At 40.8% G+C, this 19,749-nt stretch overlaps 2 protein-coding genes across 2 annotated transcripts in view; both read left to right on the top strand.

The window, feature by feature from the left end:
- Window positions 1-1,173, top strand: part of LOC137267781 (uncharacterized) — a 34,534-nt gene extending 33,361 nt beyond the window's left edge. Inside the window, exon 32 of the mRNA XM_067802225.1 lies at window positions 1,031-1,173. Coding sequence (XP_067658326.1) covers window positions 1,031-1,173 — 143 coding nt within the window. The remainder of the gene's footprint in view (window positions 1-1,030) is intronic.
- A 378-nt stretch (window positions 1,174-1,551) lies between these two features.
- Window positions 1,552-19,749, top strand: part of LOC137267780 (uncharacterized) — a 96,271-nt gene continuing 78,073 nt past the window's right edge. Inside the window, exons 1-18 of the mRNA XM_067802224.1 lie at window positions 1,552-1,651; window positions 3,160-3,405; window positions 5,746-5,788; window positions 6,061-6,215; window positions 8,182-8,430; window positions 8,585-8,639; window positions 9,223-9,386; window positions 9,760-9,936; window positions 10,814-11,038; window positions 11,530-11,572; window positions 12,214-12,359; window positions 12,600-12,776; window positions 13,980-14,198; window positions 14,366-14,414; window positions 17,077-17,237; window positions 17,826-17,987; window positions 18,515-18,724; window positions 19,374-19,416. Of these exons, the coding sequence (XP_067658325.1) occupies window positions 1,552-1,651; window positions 3,160-3,405; window positions 5,746-5,788; window positions 6,061-6,215; window positions 8,182-8,430; window positions 8,585-8,639; window positions 9,223-9,386; window positions 9,760-9,936; window positions 10,814-11,038; window positions 11,530-11,572; window positions 12,214-12,359; window positions 12,600-12,776; window positions 13,980-14,198; window positions 14,366-14,414; window positions 17,077-17,237; window positions 17,826-17,987; window positions 18,515-18,724; window positions 19,374-19,416 (2,624 nt within the window). The remainder of the gene's footprint in view (window positions 1,652-3,159; window positions 3,406-5,745; window positions 5,789-6,060; window positions 6,216-8,181; window positions 8,431-8,584; window positions 8,640-9,222; window positions 9,387-9,759; window positions 9,937-10,813; window positions 11,039-11,529; window positions 11,573-12,213; window positions 12,360-12,599; window positions 12,777-13,979; window positions 14,199-14,365; window positions 14,415-17,076; window positions 17,238-17,825; window positions 17,988-18,514; window positions 18,725-19,373; window positions 19,417-19,749) is intronic.

Here is a 19,749-nt window from a genome sequence, read left to right as displayed (position 1 = left end):
TAACTGGTCTTGGTGTCTACATTAGGACAGTAGATTTGTAGTAAAGTTTCAAGTCGGTAAGTTATAGCTCACTGGCTTCTATTCACGATTCACCGCGAAGATGGACTAAATTGTGCCGATAAAAACTTCTTTCACACATTCGTTTAGTTTTTAGTAGGAGAACATACTTTTAGTTGAAATGTATTCGCAAGTAATAGTGATAGTTTTATGACTTAACTGTTAGGGTGCAATTGAGGTTTGTGAATATATGACATTTCGCCGATCCGCCATTAAAACGCTATACGCCGTTGTCTGAAAATTCCTAGTTACTTCCTCAAATTAATCTTTCACACACGCCTTTAATTCGTATGAGGGGAATATACTATCAGGTGAAATGTTGATGCTTGAGGGTTATAGTTCCATAACTTCTTTCTTTCTTGTTGATCTTATTATTTGATAAAACTGGAAAGGTGTTTCAGAACGCTTTGTGACAGTTTTACACTTTATATTTGAGTGCAGTGTGACAGTGTCAGTTAACATTTTGTTAATGTCCATTCCATTCCCCACATGCAATAAGATATCTGAATTAATTATTAATGTAAACAAAAATGTCTCAAAGTAGACTTTTTAAAAGGACAGCTGTTCAGGTGTTCTCACGATACTTTTGCGTTCCTTAACAAGTTTTGGGAGGGAAGGCCGCGGTGTGTCATTTATTCTTTCATTCATTCACATATGTACATCTTTCATTTATTCTTTTTCTTTATTTCTTTCATTCATTCACATAATCCTTGCTCTTAATTCTTACTAAACTTCATTCATTCATTCATTGTAAAATTGCGACAGATACAATAAACTGGCTGAAGTTCTGTTAAACACAACTGAATTTGCGCAGGTAACGAGCCATGTCACTGCGTGCGCTGGAGCATGACGAGGCAAGCGAGTGACCTATCCCTGTTGTAGAGTATCCCTACGGTTGCTGAAGCTGAATGTCATATTATCTTTGTTTCTCCCATTGTTGCTTGAAAGAATAGTAATATTATTTATTTTTCAGTTGACTACAAGTCGTTGTTGGACTTTGGCAAGCTGAAAGATAAACTGAAGGACACAGCATTCCGACTGGCGAAGGATGGAATAGATCGCCTTCTGACACTTTTACCGTGCATATCACCGGATGTGAGTGATATTACTTACTGAGTGAGTGAGTGAGTGAGTGCGTGGTTGGAGGGATGGGTGTGTGAGTGAGTGAGTAAAAGAGTTGATGGCTGATTGCGGAGGTGTGTGGTGGGGGTGGGGGGAGAGGAGGGGGTCGAAGAGACTGTTATATTGGACCATTTCCTGTTGGTTTGTGGCTTTCGGTGTGTTTGGGTATGGTATAGAATGTACTTCTATAAATGCGGCTTTGACTAAACTATATCACTGTGTTGATAATAATTCATCCAGTCATTAATTCCTCCCACAACGCTCCACTCCAAATCAACTGGCATTCTCGTATGACCTGCTACAAAAATGCTGAAAACTGATATCATTGTCTAGGCTCCTGGAAAAACAATACCATGCACGCGTCCAAACGCAATGACTGACCACATGTTGAAAGATGAGTTGAAGAAAGAGGGAATTAGCACAGAGGGGACGCATGACGAACTTGTGCAGAGGCTTGGGGCCATTCACAAAAGTAGGTAATGTGTTGTACGTGGAGCACATCTTTTTTGTTCGTTCATGTGTTGTACATTGCGTAGTTCCTGTGTTCAGTGCGTAGCATTCATTGTGTTGTGCGTGGAGCACGTTGTTTTGTTGTTCTATGGAGAGTTGATGGATAGATAGATAGATAGATAGACAGATAGATAGATAGATTCTGTGATGTACATTGAGTAGTTCCTGTGTTCAGTGTGTAGCATTCATTGCGTTGTGCGTGGATCACGTCGTTTTGTTCTGTGGAGAGTTCATGGATAGATAGAGAGAGAGAGAGATAGATAAACAGATAGATAGATAGATAGATAGATAGATAGATAGATAGACGGATAGATAGATAGATAGATAGATAGATAGACAGACAGATAGATAGATAGATAGATAGATCATGTGATGTACGTTGAGCAGTTCTTGTGTTCAGTGCGTAGCATTCATGGTGTTGTAAGAGGAGCAGTTCTTGTGTTGCATGTGAAGCAAGCATTGATTTATACACGGAGGAAAACCTGTGTTGTATTAGTTGCAGGTTCTGCGTTGGAGCAATGTCTGTGTTGAATGAGTAGCAGAACTTGTGTTATATATCGAGGAGAACCTGTGCTGAATGTGTAGCAGATATTGTGTTATATGTGAAGAAGAACCTGTGCTGAATGTGTAGTAGCTATTGTGCCATATGTTAAGGAGAACCTATGTTGAATGTATAGCAGAAATTGCGTTATATGCGATGCAGCTCCTGCGTTGAATGCGTAGTGGGTGTATAGTAGGTACCGTGTTACATGCGGAGGAGGTTCCTGTGTAGAATGTATAGTGGGTGTGTAGTAGGTACCGTGTTACATGTGGAGGAGGTTCCTGTGTAGAATGTATAGTGGGTGTGTAGTAGGTACCGTGTTACATGCGGAGGAGGTTCCTGTGTAGAATGTATAGTGGGTGTGTAGTAGGTACCGTGTTACATGCGGAGGAGGTTCCTGTGTAGAATGTATAGTGGGTGTGTAGTAGGTACCGTGTTACATGCGGAGGAGGTTCCTGTGTAGAATGTATAGTGGGTGTGTAGTAGGTACCGTGTTACATGCGGAGGAGGTTCCTGTGTAGAATGTATAGTGGGTGTGTAGTAGGTACCGTGTTACATGCGGAGGAGGTTCCTGTGTAGAATGTATAGTGGATGTGTAGTAGGTATCGTGTTACATGCGTAGAATGTGCAGTGGATGTGTAGTAGGTATCGTGTTACATGCGTAGAATGTGCAGTGGGCGTGTAGCAGGTATTGTGTTAAATGTTGAGGAGAGGCTGTATATATACATTCATGGAGCATATTAACGTTTTCATGTCAAAAGGTTGTCACATTGCCTTAGCGATATCTCCGCAGAATTGCCGTACTGAACATATTCAGGAACATCTAGCTCTCAAGACTCATTTTAAAGATTTTTAACATCACACTTACTAAGCAAACTGGCAAACCTGAATTACCAACACTACTAATTACCAACCGTTGAACATTTCAGGTTGTAAATACGATGGGAGGCCTGTTACACTTCCACCCATACCGAACGAAAAGATAGACAAGATGGTTTACATAAAACTGACGAGTGACTGTATGAGAATAGATTTATGTGCCGACCTTGCTATCCCACAGCTTGGATTCACAAAGACTGTTTCCATGTTTGTTGACACAAAACCGTGCAGTCTCAAACTTATCATCGGCTTCGAGGAATGCGAAATAGTCTTTTCTCTGCTGGGATACGAGTGGGGTAAGATCACTGTTGAGATACGATGGGGTTGCATCTAGGATCCTTGCTGGGTGATCATGTTCACTTGTATATCGTATAACCATGCTGAGTGATCATGTTCACTTATATACCGTATAGCTTTGCTGGGTGATCATGTTCACTTATATACCGTATAACCTTGCTGGGTGATCATGTTCACTTATATACCGTATAACCTTGCTGGGTGATCATGTTCACTTGTGTACCGTATAACCTTGCTTGGTGATCATGTTCACTTGTATATCGTATAATCATGCTGGGTGATCATGTTCACTTGTATATCGTGTAACCATGCTGGTGATCATGTTCACTTGTATACTGTATAACCTTGCTGGGTGATCATGTTCACTTATATACCGTATAACCTTGCTGGGTGATCATGTTCACTTGTATATCGGATAACCATACTGGGTGATCATGTTCACTTGTATATCGTATAACCATGCTGGGTGATCATGTTCACTTATATACCGTATAACCTTGCTGGGTGATCATGTTCACTTATATAGTGTGGTTCATAATTATTGAGAATTTTTCTTCTTACTTTGAGCTATCCTAACACCTCAACTGATTCACTGATACTTAAAACTAAGTAATGGTATAAGGGAGGTAACTCATCTTGGCCTACTGAGGATAGTACAGTTAGAGTTACCTCCCCTGAATTTGTAGCAGACGTCATTTTCCTCAGCACTATCAACAATGTCTGCTGAAGATAAAAGAAGGTTGATTTTTGAGTTGCGTAATCAAGGAATTGATGATGTAAATACATTGGCAGAGAGAACAGGAACTCCTCTTTCTACTGTGTATAGGATTAGGAACAATTTTAAAGAGGGAAAGGATTTGGGGCACCAGAAAGGAGCAGGGAGACCCAGAAAATTGGACTTCTCAGATCGCGTCCGGCTGGGAATTTTAGCGTCTAAAAAGCAAAGGGCAAGCATCTCCAACATCATTTATGAAATGATAGAAAGGGGATCAACAGTTGTATCAAAATCTACAGTTAGAAGAAATTTGATTGATCTTGGATGGGAGAAAAAGACTGGAATTCCTTCTCCTCTCATGAAACAAGAACATAAAGACAGGCGTTTTGAGTGGTGTTTGGCACATGAAAACTTTGACTGGGAAAATGTGATTTTTACTGATGAAAGCTCAATATGGGTATATCCCAATAATGTGAAAATATGGACAAAGTCTGCGTCAGCACCGTTGTATCGACGACCTAAATACAGCCCAAAGTTTCATCTATGGGGAGGGATATCCTTATTAGGAACGACCCCGCTGTGTGTGTTTGAGGGAAATCTGACAAGTCAACGCTACACTAACATATTTGATAATTTTCTCCTTCCAAGTGCACATGTGTTTTATGGAAATGACTGGATTTTGCAGCAAGATAATGATCCTAAACACACCGCAAAACATGCCAAGCAGTGGTTTCAGGAGAAAAATGTGACTGCATTACCATTTCCTGCATATAGTCCTGACTTAAATCCCATTGAGAACATTTGGGGGATGATGAAGGAATGTGTGAATCAAAAGGGGTTGACAAAAAATGAAGACATGAAGAGAGAAGTGAGCATAACTCACGAGACACTAACCTCTTTGATAGGAAGTATGCCTACCCGTCTTAGACTGTGTCGTGAAGTTCAAGGAGACTTGATATAATATTAAATTGTTACCTACACAACATGAAAAGGTCAGTTCACTTTCACAATACATTCAATTTTATCTGATTTGTTCTCGTTTAATAATATGAAATGCTTTAGCTATTCTCAATAATTTTGAACCATACTGTATATCGTATAACCTTGCTGGGTGATCATGTTCACTTGTATATCGTATAACCATGCTGTATCATCACGTTAACTTGTGTATAGTATAATCATTATCAGGTGTATATAATGTAATGAATCCACGTGATCACATGTACGTGTGTGTGATCATTGTAAACTGTACATCGTATAAGCAGGCTGGGTGATCAATTTCACTTGTATATCGTATAATCATGCTGGGTGATCATGTTCACTTATATATCCTATAACCATGCCGGGTGATCATGTTAACTTTTGTATAGTATAATCATTATGAGGTGTATATAATGTAACGAATCCAGGTGATCACATGTACGTGTGTGTGATCATTGTAAACTGCACATCGTATAAGCAGGCTGGGTGATCAGATTCTTTTGTATATTATATAAGAGAGAACACTATCTATGCCTCCATTGCCCGACTACAAAATCGTGTGTGTGCTGATTCATTCTTGGCGGAGGTTTTGTTTTTCTAATTTTTAAAATGTTTCTTTATGTACAATGTCTGTATTTTTCAGGAAAACCCAAGATCTACAGGCTGAACGATCATGTTGGTGTCAGGTATATTCACATAACTAAATATTTCGAGAAATGCTTCAATGTACTTATTGTGTTCTAATTTGATTTAAACATGCCTCTGGATGTGAATATGTATTGATAATTAAATATTTCTCAGTACCTCTACAGAATGTATATCACGACATCCCTGGGTGTCTCTTAGAACATTCCTTATGGAGTTAATGGTGTTTCCATGGATACGTTCCTGACACACCCCTGACTGCTCTGGGACAACTGTTGTGCAGTGCAATGCTAGTTTGTATCTTCTCCAACAGGTACAAGGTTGGTTTAGACGAGTTCCAAGAGAACTTCCGAATGTCAATTGGGCTGCTGATTGATATAGGAGAAGAGACTCCTCTACTAGACGCCATGTTTTTCAACGACGTTGAGCTACCCATACCCAAATGTAATGGCAGGACCCACCTTGCAGGTCAGAATAATCATCTTCCATCTCACATAGGTACACAGAAAGGTATCCTTGAATAATTCGTTTAGTTTATGTTAATCGTGATACAGATTAGATTGTGTTGGACATGAAGACCTAGGACGCACGGGCGCAACGTAGCCCGCATATGTCACTTGAATCCCAGTTGAATAACCAAAACGGCAATTAAATGGATTACAGAATGTGATTAAACATAGTTTTTCTTCCAACACAGAGAATAGCACGATCATGTCAATTGCGGCCAGCATGGGGGGAAAGTTGAACAAGGAAGCCACCGATTATGTGATAGACCTACTTGGACTGAAGGTGTGTATGAAAAAAGCCCTGTTCTTACCACCATACATAGGGAGGCCCAATACTAAACCAGGAGGGAAAATGGACGATAACTGGTTACAAGGGTGATCGTCTTTTCGCCACCTTTGTATTTCCAGGGGTTTTGAATATATCATCGGTATGAACCAGATTATGTAGGGGGCGTCATAGAGAATGATAATTAGAGAAATTAATAAAATCCTCCCGTACACAGTCTCGGGCGCATTCACGTCAACAGATCCCAGCCAGTCCTGCTGGATCATTCCAATTAAATCGGTTGCACAACGGGATTATCTCTTGGCAACGATAAAATTAACAAAACATGGCCCAAAAGCGGGGCACGATCGGACGATGTCACATGTGCATCCAGGCTACAATAGTACGAAATTCAGTTTTGTTCTCGGGGAACTCTGTACTGAATTGCCTCTTTGTATATACTATTCCCCCTTCCAATAAGAAAGTCATATTCATTGTCAAAGAAGGGCACAGAGGTGAATCTGTCCAAAACTAGTTTCCAAATGTTGGGCTCAACCAAACTCTCTTTGCTGCTTTCATTTTTAACAGTAAAATAATCACATAAATGCCAATTATTTGCAGGAGGTCTTCACGGAAGGAGAGTGTACTTTACCTTCGTTATCATCTAGAAAACGACGTAAGCATGCCCTATTGAGACTTATGCTTATCATACTTTCGGCTTTTAATATAATTAATATGCCAATGTCTTGGAAATGCGTCTGAAGATCCATTCCTACTCCGGTGTCAGAAGAGGTGAACGGTAATTAACAAAACCGCACTAACCCACAGGAATGTCTGAAAAATGCTGACTTCAAAAATGATATACTAAGTTGATACCCTAATTACAAAGACGTGTCCGAGTTCCTACGAACTGTCTTGGAGCTCCTTTATTTCGTTCGTACAGGATGCTTCTTTCGTCTGGCTAAACGACCTTTCATTGCAGACATTATGCCACCAGTATCTGCAATATGCCCGATTAACATGGATTCATTCTGTAATAGAAGAAGGTCGAAAACTGACCACATATGGTGATAAAACAGCTCAGAGCCACAACCACGCATAACACCAAATGTCGAACATGGTTTAGCTAATGTTCCAGGACAATTAGATTCAATACTCTCAAACACTTCTTAAGGCAGAATAGCGTCAATATCTGACTTTACGTGAGGCAACACTATACTCAGTAAGTGTCAGGGTCCGGTAGAGTAGCCAGAGGGAAAGTGTTCGTTCGTCACGCCAAAGACCCGGGTTCAATTTCCCACATCGGTAAACTGTGTAAAGCCCATTTCCGGCTTCCCCCGCCATGATTTTGCTGGAATTACTGCAAAAAGCAGCGTAAAATTATACTCATTCTGTCACTGTGTTAGCTAACAAACCCAATGAACAGGAGAATGATAGAAATGCATCAATTTGTGATATTGGTAGGAGGATGGATCATTAATTTAATGACCTAAATGTGTACTGATAAAGGTATACTGACGACATCCTACTACAGACTACTATCACACCATCAACAAACCACGAGGTACGTTTATGTAACGTTACAAATCATCATTCACCAACAGTGCTTCCATTACATATTGTTCATTCCTTGATTCACTCTGGATTCAATTCTTTTCTTCAGAGTGCACTACGGCCAAAGCTAAGTACACCCCCTCAGTTCCATTACCTGCCGAGTACAAATCCACTCCGTGTCAACTCACCTGTGGCGGTGTCCACTGCTGCGTCAACTATACATTTGACGTGGTCCTGTTCAGGACGCCACCGGTTGTGAACCTGCCGGTGTTCCTTAATTTTGATCCCTGTGAACTCAGCGTTGAAATCGGCTATGGGAAATACAAGCATACAGAGAAACTGCTTGCTTATAACTGGGGTGAGAAAATTGTGCGATGGAATTCGGGAGCAACTTCCTTTGCTTGAATAATAGCAAATATCATGTATGATGCAGCGTTAAAGGAGTTATGGATTTAAGATTGTCATTGCAGGGTTTGGTTGAGTTTTAAAGCGGCCCTTGTACATTTTCGCAGGTACTGAAGCAGTTCTTGACGTAGGGAAGGGAAACAGCACACCGGTCAGCCTTAAGTACGTACGAAACATGAAAAGTTACATCAGCCTCTTCGATGTGACTTTTTGGTACAAAAACAATTATTTTCTATAAAACAGAAAAAGTTTAAAAAATCGCTCTGTGGATATCCGTACGTTCGGAAAACAATGGGCTCCTAAAACATTGTTTGAATCCTCCCGGAGAAACAAATTGTCCGGAAAACGCTTACTGATTTTTTTTGTGTAAGCTATCTTTTATAAAGGTATCCCCAAGCTAATCATTCTTCTAGGGGTCAGTATTCCTGGGGCCCACCTGTCATGACGCACGGCCAAGTTGGTCAGACATAGACGGCACGTTAATTATGTGATATGTACCAACTGCTGGTGTACCAGGTGTACATCCTGATCTTTGAAAATTTATCACCTTGACCCATGTTCACTTTACTATTTCAAGGCGGCGCAGGGTGGTGGGGTGCACTATTGGTTAAAGCCTTCCTTTGACGCGGAATTATGACCAACAGTGTCAATAAACACTATCTTACCTATTCAAAGGTACTAGGGGCCGCCCCTAAGGTACTACAAAATTGCTAAGTTCATGTTCCTTGATATTACTAAATTTCAGGTACAAGATATCCAAAGCGGACAAAGATTTCAAAATTGACTTCAACGTCTCAACGTGCCTTACGATTGATTTTGACACCTACTGCTACCCCAAAGACGGCCTGATTCTCATGGACCAACAAACAATATCAGGATGTGATCACAAAGTCACTCTGCAAAAAAACAGTGAGTTTATCTGTGTCATCAATCCGTTATTGTATCTTATTGGTAGTCGCGTCTGAAATATTCATGACCCAAAAATGTTTAAGTCATGTTTTTGAAGGACAAGGTAAATCTTGAATTACAGTTCGAATAAAGAGTCATTTCACAGTCGTGAATTCGTTCTCTAAAGAACCAATTTACGTCTCTTCTCTTCTAATGCTGTTAATCGATTCGATTATGTTAAACACAGGCATTATTCGTTACGACTGTCTTAATTGAATGCATCGTTGTTCTCAGTTCAGTATTGACAGTGCATGCATCTATTCAACTGTAAACAATTTAGTTCGCTTTGCATTAAAAAGAAATATAGTAGTCAGAGAAAAGTCACTTGTTCCAGAATTCAAGATGTCTGAATGGTTGACCAGCCTTGGCCTTGACCCAAATCTTCCAAAGCTGCCTCGAACCACAGCAGATCTGCTCTTGAAGAAGTTTCCAATTAATGACAAACTCCTGCCAACAAGATGTGATCAAACAAGACCGCCGTACACTCCCCAGGTTGACGGTTGGAGAAACGGTAAGAATCGCGGTAACATGGCATTATGGAATGAGTGAGTTATTTGTACCTCGGCTGGAATCATATGGCAGAGATGTCAGAATACCCCTTAGTGGAACTCACTAGGTGCATAAACGGGATTCGATCTCACCTACACAGCTGTATTGTACTTCCAGATCACCGATGCTCCAAAATGAGGATTACTGATAAATATTTTCATGGTTCGCGATGTATACGTGGCCACATCCTGGTGTTCTTCAAGTCAATTTTGTCCACTCTAAATGACAACAAAGGCGACACATTCGTACTTCACGTTACATGTTATATGAATTTAAAGTCACGTTGTCATACTTACTTTTCAAGACAGATGTATTGATGTTGCTGACACAAAAGCAATTATTGTTGTTGATTCACGTACAAAGGCAATTATTAGTAAGGGATTCCGATACTTCACCTTAACAGTTTCATCAACAGCCGTGGTAATTACATTATCACCATGCATGTACTTTGCATAATCACCACGAGGGCAACCATTGGATAAACATTTAACTCATCACATTGAAGACTGTAATCCATGTTTAGCTGAGAAGTGTTCATCGTGATGTTCCTGTGGCGACCCATGAACGTAGAGCATTCATAGGAAGTCACTCAGAAACGGACAACATACAAACTCTGACACTTAAGCGCCCTCTTTAGCCTTGTAATTCTTCGTGAAAATGGATCTCAATGAAGAACATTATACCCGTGATTTTAATTATCAGGAGTTCTGATCACTTAGATCACTCATGAACATTCAGGCCAGTCATGAATGTGTAGGTCACTCATGATTAAACGACTAAGTCACCCTTGAAACCCTGACTGACAAGTCTGGCAATTCATTACTTTTACTTTATCCTAGAATGTCCGCGAAGTACACGGAAACTAACGAAGCTACCCGAAGGTGTGCGCTGCCACCTAGCGGCTAGCTGTACCAGGATTGAGTGCTGCTTCAAGGTCGCCTACCTGGACATGTCCTTCTGCACGAACCTGAACGTGGACGTCTGTCAGCAGAATATCAAAGCAGCCATCGAGAAGACCTCCGTCAGTTTCAACCTCATCAAGGAGAAAGCAAGCCTCAGCAAAGGTCGGACAAATGATCTCATCTAACACCCACTTGCTCAACTATTAGTGGAACAATTAGTTTTTAATATACATATGAAAGATTCAGTTGGGGAATCGCCTGTACGTTGCCGCATTGGCATCCATGACGTGATCCAAAAACACCCCATTGTAGGGCTATGTAGTGTGTGTATGTGTGTGTGTGTGTATGTGTGTGTGTGTGTGTGTGTGTGTGTGTGTGTGTGTGTTATGTATATAACCTGTATATGTAACATGTTCACTTTACACACACTTGATCCTTTTAACAGCTGGTGTTCTTCAGCTGACGCCCATTTCATGGTTTAGAAACAAGCTAATTCAAGTATATAATATAACATTGTAATCAACGTCTGGATTTGTTAGCACCGATGCATTTGCAGGTATCAATTTACATGACTTATTATGATGAGAATTCTGTATATTGTGTAAAATCACATCTGAACCGCAAATGTATTGTGATGTTCACACTGTTTACAGGAGTGTCCAAGTCACTGGATATTGCCAAGGTTTTCAAAATGAGGTACACAAAATAACTCTAGTTATTAATTTGAGAGAGTGAGTTTAGTTTTACGCCACAGTCAACATTTCAGATTTATAGCTAAGAGCTGTAATTAATCGAGTCTAGACGAGACAATCTAGTCATCAGCAACATGACTTTTGATACGGTGACTTGTCAACCAAGTTCGCGGATCTGAGCACCCGATCCCGTTAGCCGCCACTAACGACAAGCATGGATTACTAATGATCATTTCTAACCAGGATCTCCCCAGTCTTATTACTCTGAAATTCTCTCTGCAGCATATGTTAAAAGCTGTAATGCTGACTATGTCCTCAGTGCTGATAAGATATACAACAGAAGCTGTCTAAACCGGCACTCATTGGGACTGAACAAACAATCCAGTTAAGACAATGAGGCGGATTGTAGAGCTGATGATAAATGTATGTCACGGATGGGACTGTGATTTTAAAATGCCGGTGTTGACAAATTGCCGGATTGGACAGATGCCGATTTTGACAGCTTCCACTGTAAGTAAACGAAAAACACTGCTGATGCATGATTCACCTTTTTAGGTGTTAAATGTGTTTATGGTTAATGATAGTTCTGAGATATGAATGCTCGTAAAACATATACACGGTGACCATACATTATTTCCTTTATAGTTTCGATGTAAAGAAGGACGGGGCGATCATTAAGGCCGACTACGATATAAAAGTCTGTTTTGAAGAGGACAAATGTTTATATGAAGCGAACATCCTGTCAGCCACAGAACTTCCACCTCCAACGTGCACAGCGATGGATACAAGCAGTAAGTGAAATGAATTCCAGGGAATTCCTATTAAAGGGGCCTGTTGGAAATATGCTTGGACAACTTTCGAAACATATATTTACTTTTTGCGACCACGATCCGTGATTATATGTGCTGCACTCATATGACAAGCTGTTTTGCATTAGACCAAGTGAAACTTGTTTCTGGAGATAGAGATGACTAGGTTTTATTTGTAAGTCCGTTAGTCCATAGATAGCGACAATGATGTGTCATTTACAGAACTCAGCTTGACGGAGTGGGCTGGTAAGAGGGGCATCGATCTGTCCGGTGGTCTGCAACCCGCGGAGGCTGACCTGTTGCTGGAGCAGCTCAGTATCAAGGACAAGATGCTTGACCCGTCATGTGATAGGAACGGGCTCAAGTATAAACCTGCTGGTCCAAACCAGTGGAAGAATGGTAGGAGGACTTTGATGATCAGACCGTGTAATGATGATATAAACGTGTAAAACACAGTGTGATTTTGAATAAATAGAGAATTGTCCTCTCCCACCGAGGAAATAACAGCTACGGAATGTTACCATATGTTATGTCTGAACGATGTGTTCAGTGTCAGTTGTTGCTGCAGCAAGTATTGCCGTGTCAGTTGTTGCTGCAGGACCCAAAAGTTCCTGTTAATGTCAGCGGGACAGTAAAGCGTCTATCATTTTGATAAAACATATACTTACTCGAAAATTTCCAAAATGTTTCCCAAAAGTTTGTTCTCAGTGTTACAGATATCAATGCATGTCTGGGATAGTGAACTTGATAGTCTCTTTATTTGAGTGTGGCCTTGAAAGTGAAAGATATATGCATATCAAGTTCATGTAAGACATGACATACTGATATATATGGAGATACATTTTGAGGTCACACACGTAAGGATACATCAGTTTGTAAGGCGAAGAAGCCGGTTATCCTAGATAAACCTTTTTCATGAAAGAACCAAGCTGTATGTTTGCCATGGTTTCGTCGAGAGGTGTGGTGTGCAATCATTTGCTAGCAAAATATCGCACGTTCAGTTGGATTAGATGACACAAATATGTCACAGAAAATAATTCCTTGCAACATATGAACAGAACATGATGAGTACTAAGTGGAGTGAGCATGTCAGAGCTCCAGATAACTTTTCAAGGAATTATGTGTGAGATATTGCATTTTCATGAGGAGTAACTAGCATCTTGTATACGCCCACTAGTAAAAAGAATTGAGTACTTTAACACAGTTTCTTATCGATATTGGGTACTCAACTCTTCTAAATATGTAAATTGAGTACTTAACTCTTCCAAATATATAAATATAAATACACCTCAATGGACTGAAAGTTTGTAGTAACTGTCATATACATAAAGTAATCTAGGACAGTGGCTTCGGTTACAATAGTATATGTTTATATAAACATTGCTTACCATCAGCTAATGCTGATTCGCCACGACGAATCATACGGAAACCAATTCAGTCATTTGAGTAAAGTACGCAAGGTATTATAGACCAAATGGGTTTTAAGTGATTCTTCCGCGTTTTTGTACTCACAGATTTGTAATTAATGGAGTAAATGTGATGTTTATTAAGTAAAATACGCAAATACGCGCCTTATCCGGTGCTCTGGCATGTTCGTTCCAGACTGTGCTAAGCCGGAATACAGCAGTAGCTTGTCGAAGCTGAGTCTGCCCGTCAACTGTCATCTGGACACTGACTGCAAGGCTGTGGAGTGTTGTCTGGAGAGCAAGACACTCGGGAAAACGATTCAAGTCTCCTTCAACATCGACATGTGTAACCACTACATCGAAGGCAGCATTGAACAGTTTATGTTCAAGGTCAACATGCCGGATTACAGATGGGGTGAGTCGTCAATTGAAAGAGTGGTCCCTCTCCGTCTGTAACGTGATATCTGAAATTTTTAGGTCCTTGTTCCCCAATACATGTCCTGTACATGTTCTTTCATTAGCGCCAGATTAGTTTCAAGTTGCAAATACCACGACGGTAACTGACTGTTGTTTTTGTTGCAGGAGAGAGAAAAGAAATGACTTTCAACGGTGTCCACATCGCTAAGATGAAGTAGGTTGTGTTGTACCAACCTTGTATGAAGTAGGCAGATCATATGCGCACATATCAGTACCATTAATGCTTGTTGTTAAAACAAAACCCAACCATTATAATTACTGTCATTCCGGAACGTTGTTAGTGGCATCACCACTCAAAGATATATCTACCACTGCACGAAAAAGTTATATTTTTGACGAAACACACCTTTGATGCTTGCAATATTATGTACAAGGCGAGCATATGGATGACAACTTCTTGTTTGGTTCAGGGCTACTTCTTGGTCCTTCTTCAGGTGATTAATGACAGAAGTACAAAACAGAAACCAGAATTTACAGGCTGCCAGAGACGCACATGTATATATAATCAATCACAGGGGAAAGAACAAACGCAGTTATCAAACAGTGATAAAAGGAATATCGTAAAGCCACTTGACACAAACAATGAGGATAAGACATCAACACAACAAAGGGATATACAGCTTATGAAGTAATAATTAGATTCACAAGAAGACAGAGATAAATGTACACTGACCCAAAAAAGAAACGCATAGCTGAAATCTCATTTTTAAAGTAGATTTTTTCGGAAAATATGGAATGGAATGACAATTAATGTAAATATTAAGTGTTTTTATAGTCAATACAACCAAAACAGACAAACAAACACAACCTCTGGTGATTATTCGCCACACCACAGCACCTTGAAAACGCTTTGTATAATCTGCACGTGGGAAAATCTGAAAGCATTATGCACGTGCAAATGCAGGATCTCAATCTTGATTATGATGGCTATAAAAGGGGACAGGTCCTGCTGCGATTCATTCTTCGAATTTCTTTCTATGCGACGCAAAAAATGCCAAGGTTAAATGAAGAAAACAGAAATAGAGCCATTGGACGTCTGGAAGCTGGGGAAAGTCAGTCATCAGTTGCCAGACGTCTGAATGTGAGGCAGAGCACGATTTCCCGTCTCTGGCAACGATACGCGCAACACAACTCGATCAGAGACCGTCCAAGGAGTGGGAGACCAAGGGTGACAACTCCAGCACAAGACCGCTACATCCGGGTGCTTCATCTGCGTAATCGGGCCGTCACTGCTACGTATACCGCTGATCACGTTCCTGGGCTGAGTAGAGTCTCTCCACAAACCATCAGGAATCGCCTAAGAGAGCATGGAATTCGACCTATGCGACCTCATGCAGGACCTGTTCTACATCCCCATCACCGTCGTGCACGTCTTCAGTGGTGCAGGAACGTTCGGGCATGGAACCTCTTGAATTGGAGGAGGATCTGGTTCAGCGATGAGTCACGTTTTCTGCTGTACAGACATGATGGAAGGATGCGTGTTTACAGACGTCGAAATGAGAGATATGCTCGACAGTGCGTTCGTGAGGTCAACAGACACGGTGGTGGAGGTGTAATGATGTGGGGAGGCATATCTATGAACGGCAGGACACAGTTGGTGCATGTGCAAGGGAATCTCAATCCTGTACGCTACCGGGATGAAATTCTGAACCGTCATGTTGTTCCTACAATTGACGCTAGAAGGGACATTTTCCAGCACGACAATGCAAGACCGCACACAGCACGCATTACCACGGATTTCCTTGCCAACAACAACATTACAGTTCTTCCATGGCCCTCAAAATCGCCGGATTTGAACCCAATTGAACATTTATGGGACCAATTGGGTAAACGGTTACGACGTCGACAGCCGCAGCCACAGACACGTCTACAGTTGGTGAATGCGTTGCGAGATGAGTGGAGAAGAATCCCACAAAGGCGGATACGACGTCTTATACAGTCAATGCCCAGGCGATGCAGAGCAGTGATTGATGCCCGTGGTGGTCACACCAGATACTGACTTTCTCACTATGCCATGGAAAATAGAGACGCTTAATACCACTGTGAATGATTGTATATATCTTGACACACATTTGTTAATACCCGTGTGAATTATCATTGCTCAAGTTCCATTACTTTTTGTGCAATTTAAGTTATTAAATCATCTCTCATAACATTGGATTTTCACCTATGCGTTTCTTTTTTGGGCCAGTGTACATGTATATACCATCAGGACAGGTCACATAGAAGTTATAAAACACTGATGATAATGAAATGTGAACAGAGTAGGGTCATGTGGAGCTGATCACGTGACAGTCGAGGGTTTGTTTGTGATGTTCCTGGCGCTAGAGAGGTATACACCTTGAACTCTATTAATCTCTGGGTTAATCTCCTGATGTTGATGACTTCTAATATTTTCCGTTTGCTTCAGTCCTTAACGTTGGTAGCCAAGATGCTAGTCTGGAGAACATTTTGATTAACTGGACTTACACACCTGTAATGTACAAGGAATATGGCTCAACTCAATGTTATTATTTACACTATCTCACATATATAGCCGAGGACTCCACTGCGAGAACAGGTTTATGAAAGTAGGTCGTTAAGGCAATTGAACATCCGGCTGACACGCTCTGTGATATGTTTGGCTGTGTGTCATCATTGTGCCTAAAGGACAAGAGCATTTTCCTTTGTCAGTCACTCTCAGATTATTACAATTGGTGCCGTCATAGACCTGGAGTAAACGAAAGTAGTTTCAAACGAGAAACCAGGTAGAAACATTTGCACTTACTTCACATGCAACATTGTAGCTCTGGACATAATGTCGTCACTGTCACCAGGTTTCGGATCGAACGGCTGCAGTCTCAGGACGTCTTTGCTGTGGATCTCACTGCCAGCATGTGCTTTGAAAAGGACAGCTGTGAGATGGACGCGTTGATCCTTGACAAGGCCTTCCTGCCTATACCATCATGCCCTACAAAGCAGGGATACCATGACAAAGGTTCGTATCCTATTGCTTATTTTGATGGACTTTGGGAAAGACGGTGGTCGTATGTGTTTGGTCAGCAGGTTGGTACGATACTTTAAGTAATACTGATGACATGTAGATCTGTAGACATGTAGATCTGTAGACATGTAGATCTGTAGACATGTAGATCTGTAGATCTGTAGACATGTAGATCTGTAGACATGTAGATCTGTAGACATGTAGATCTGATGACATGTAGATCTGATGACATGTAGATCTGATGACATTTAGATCTGTAGACATGTAGATCTGTAGACATGTAGATCTGTAGACATGTAGATCTGTAGACATGTAGATCTGTAGACATGTAGACATGTGTTAATATAAACAAAATATGAAACAAACATGTTCCTGTTTGTTCTGCTGGAATACTTTCTGTTGTGCATGCACAGTAGGATCCATCGGATTGATACTTGCACAGAGCTGCTATATCATTCATTTGCCTTGGGTAGAAAGAAGCTTATTTAGCGTTAATCTCTCTTTGATCAGTATCCGCTGAGTGGGTATGTTTCTGAACTGATATCAGCACAAACAACTGCACATTAATATCTAACATTTCAGAGTTCTCGGTGAAACAGTGGGTGGCCGACAAAGGAGGTACGATGAACGCTCAGCTATCAGCAGATATCCTGAACGAACTGGATATCACCCGCTTCCTGCAGACCGGCCAATGTCAGAGCTATAGTCAACCCTTTAAGGGTGCCAAGGACGGTTGGAAGAAAGGTAGGTCGTAACACGCATGTTCACTGTTAAAGCGCCCGTGAAAATCTGGGTTAGGATTGATCTTCAGCAGCTTGTACTCTTCTTAAGAGACGACTAACGGGATCGGGTGGTCAGACTCAATGACATGTTTGACACATAATCAATGCTCATGCATGGTGTTAATCACTTGATTAATCGGGCTTCGATTACGTAAAAGCCACCACAATATAACTGGAGTATTTGGGTATGCAACATTAAACAATAAACAATCAAGTTTATTCGGATTTTAGTTGTAGTAATCATGCTCTTTGAAGCTTTCAACGTATGCATCTAATGCTGTTTTCAACAATGGTAAATTAATTCGAATACTGATGAAAATATTTCGTATAAATTGTTATCTTGCATAATTGTACGTTAAAATGGTTCAAATGTTAGCTACTTCAAGATGCTAAAGTGATAAATACGTCCACGATATTTCCATTTATTGTTATGTATAAATAAGCATTAAACTTAACTGTTAAGAGAGAGTATTTATTCATACTGACCAGATTGTCCGAGATCGGTTCCTCTTAACTCCCTACCACAAACTGCCACCTGTCACCTGTCGGATACTTGCACGGGCGTCTCATGCTGCCTCGAAGCGTCAGAGGTGAAGAGAAACTTCAAAATATTCCTCACAATTGACGCTTGTAGCAACAGCATGGAAGTTGGGATTGAGAAGCTTATGTTCAGTTACTCATTGTTTGACTACGACTGGGGTAAGTCTTCCAGATATGGTGGTTTCCACATTGACCTTCGTTAAATGAGTGAGTGAGGTTACTTTTACGCCGCTTCTAGCTGTAGTCCAGCAATATTATGAGGGGGAAACCAGAATGATGTTCACACGGTACACCCGTATGGGAAATCGAACCCTGGTCTTCGGAGTAACAAGCGAACGCCTTAACCACTAAGTTGTCCCGTAAACCCGATTTACGTTGTTGAGTTGTTGTAACGACACTTATCCTCGCGGTACATGTTGGTATGCATTATGGATGTCACTTTCGTTTGTATTACTACCTGCAGGCAATAAGATGTGTCGGTGCATTAACAGCTCCGCTAATGAGTTCAAGTTAAAAAGAACATTATCCTCACCGCTCATGTCCATACAACATTGGTGCCTACAGGAGAATAAAATATATGGAACCACGGGGTGTGATGGCCCTACTTTTGAATCTTCGTCTTTATCGTGTCCTTTTTTCAGTTTAATGTACCTGGTTGTAACCACTTGCATTCCTGGTACCTACTTGTACCCATTCTATCTCTGTTGTATCAACTTGTGCCTATCATATCATTTGTACCAATACATGTGAAAGTGGCACATATCTGTAGGCTACGCTCACATAATTGTATATTTATTGTCCGTTTCAGGTAAAACGGAAGTGATTGACTTACATGGTCTAATCAAAGTGGAGTAAGTACAAAATACAATTTGATATTAACAGGGCCGAAAGTTCATAATGCTATGACACTGACGGGTCATTTTAAAGTATTATTAATAGCAGTTAGGAGTTTGTGAGTTTACCTTTACACCGCTTTTAGCTCAATTCCAGCAATAACACGGTGAGGGACACGAGAAATAGGCTGTAATTATTGTGCCCATGTGGGGTTTAGAACCCGAGGCTTTGCGTGATGAGCGAACGTTTGAACCAATAGGTTAACCCACCGCCCGTGTACGTGAGGAACCTTTGGTATCTCAAAATATGTTTACTGAGTGAGTGAGTGAGTTTACTTTTACGCCGCACTC

The sequence above is a fragment of the Haliotis asinina genome, chromosome 16, assembly GCF_037392515.1.
Source record: "Haliotis asinina isolate JCU_RB_2024 chromosome 16, JCU_Hal_asi_v2, whole genome shotgun sequence".
NCBI classification, from domain to species: domain Eukaryota; kingdom Metazoa; phylum Mollusca; class Gastropoda; order Lepetellida; family Haliotidae; genus Haliotis; species Haliotis asinina.
This window is presented reverse-complemented; position numbering and strand designations above follow the sequence as displayed.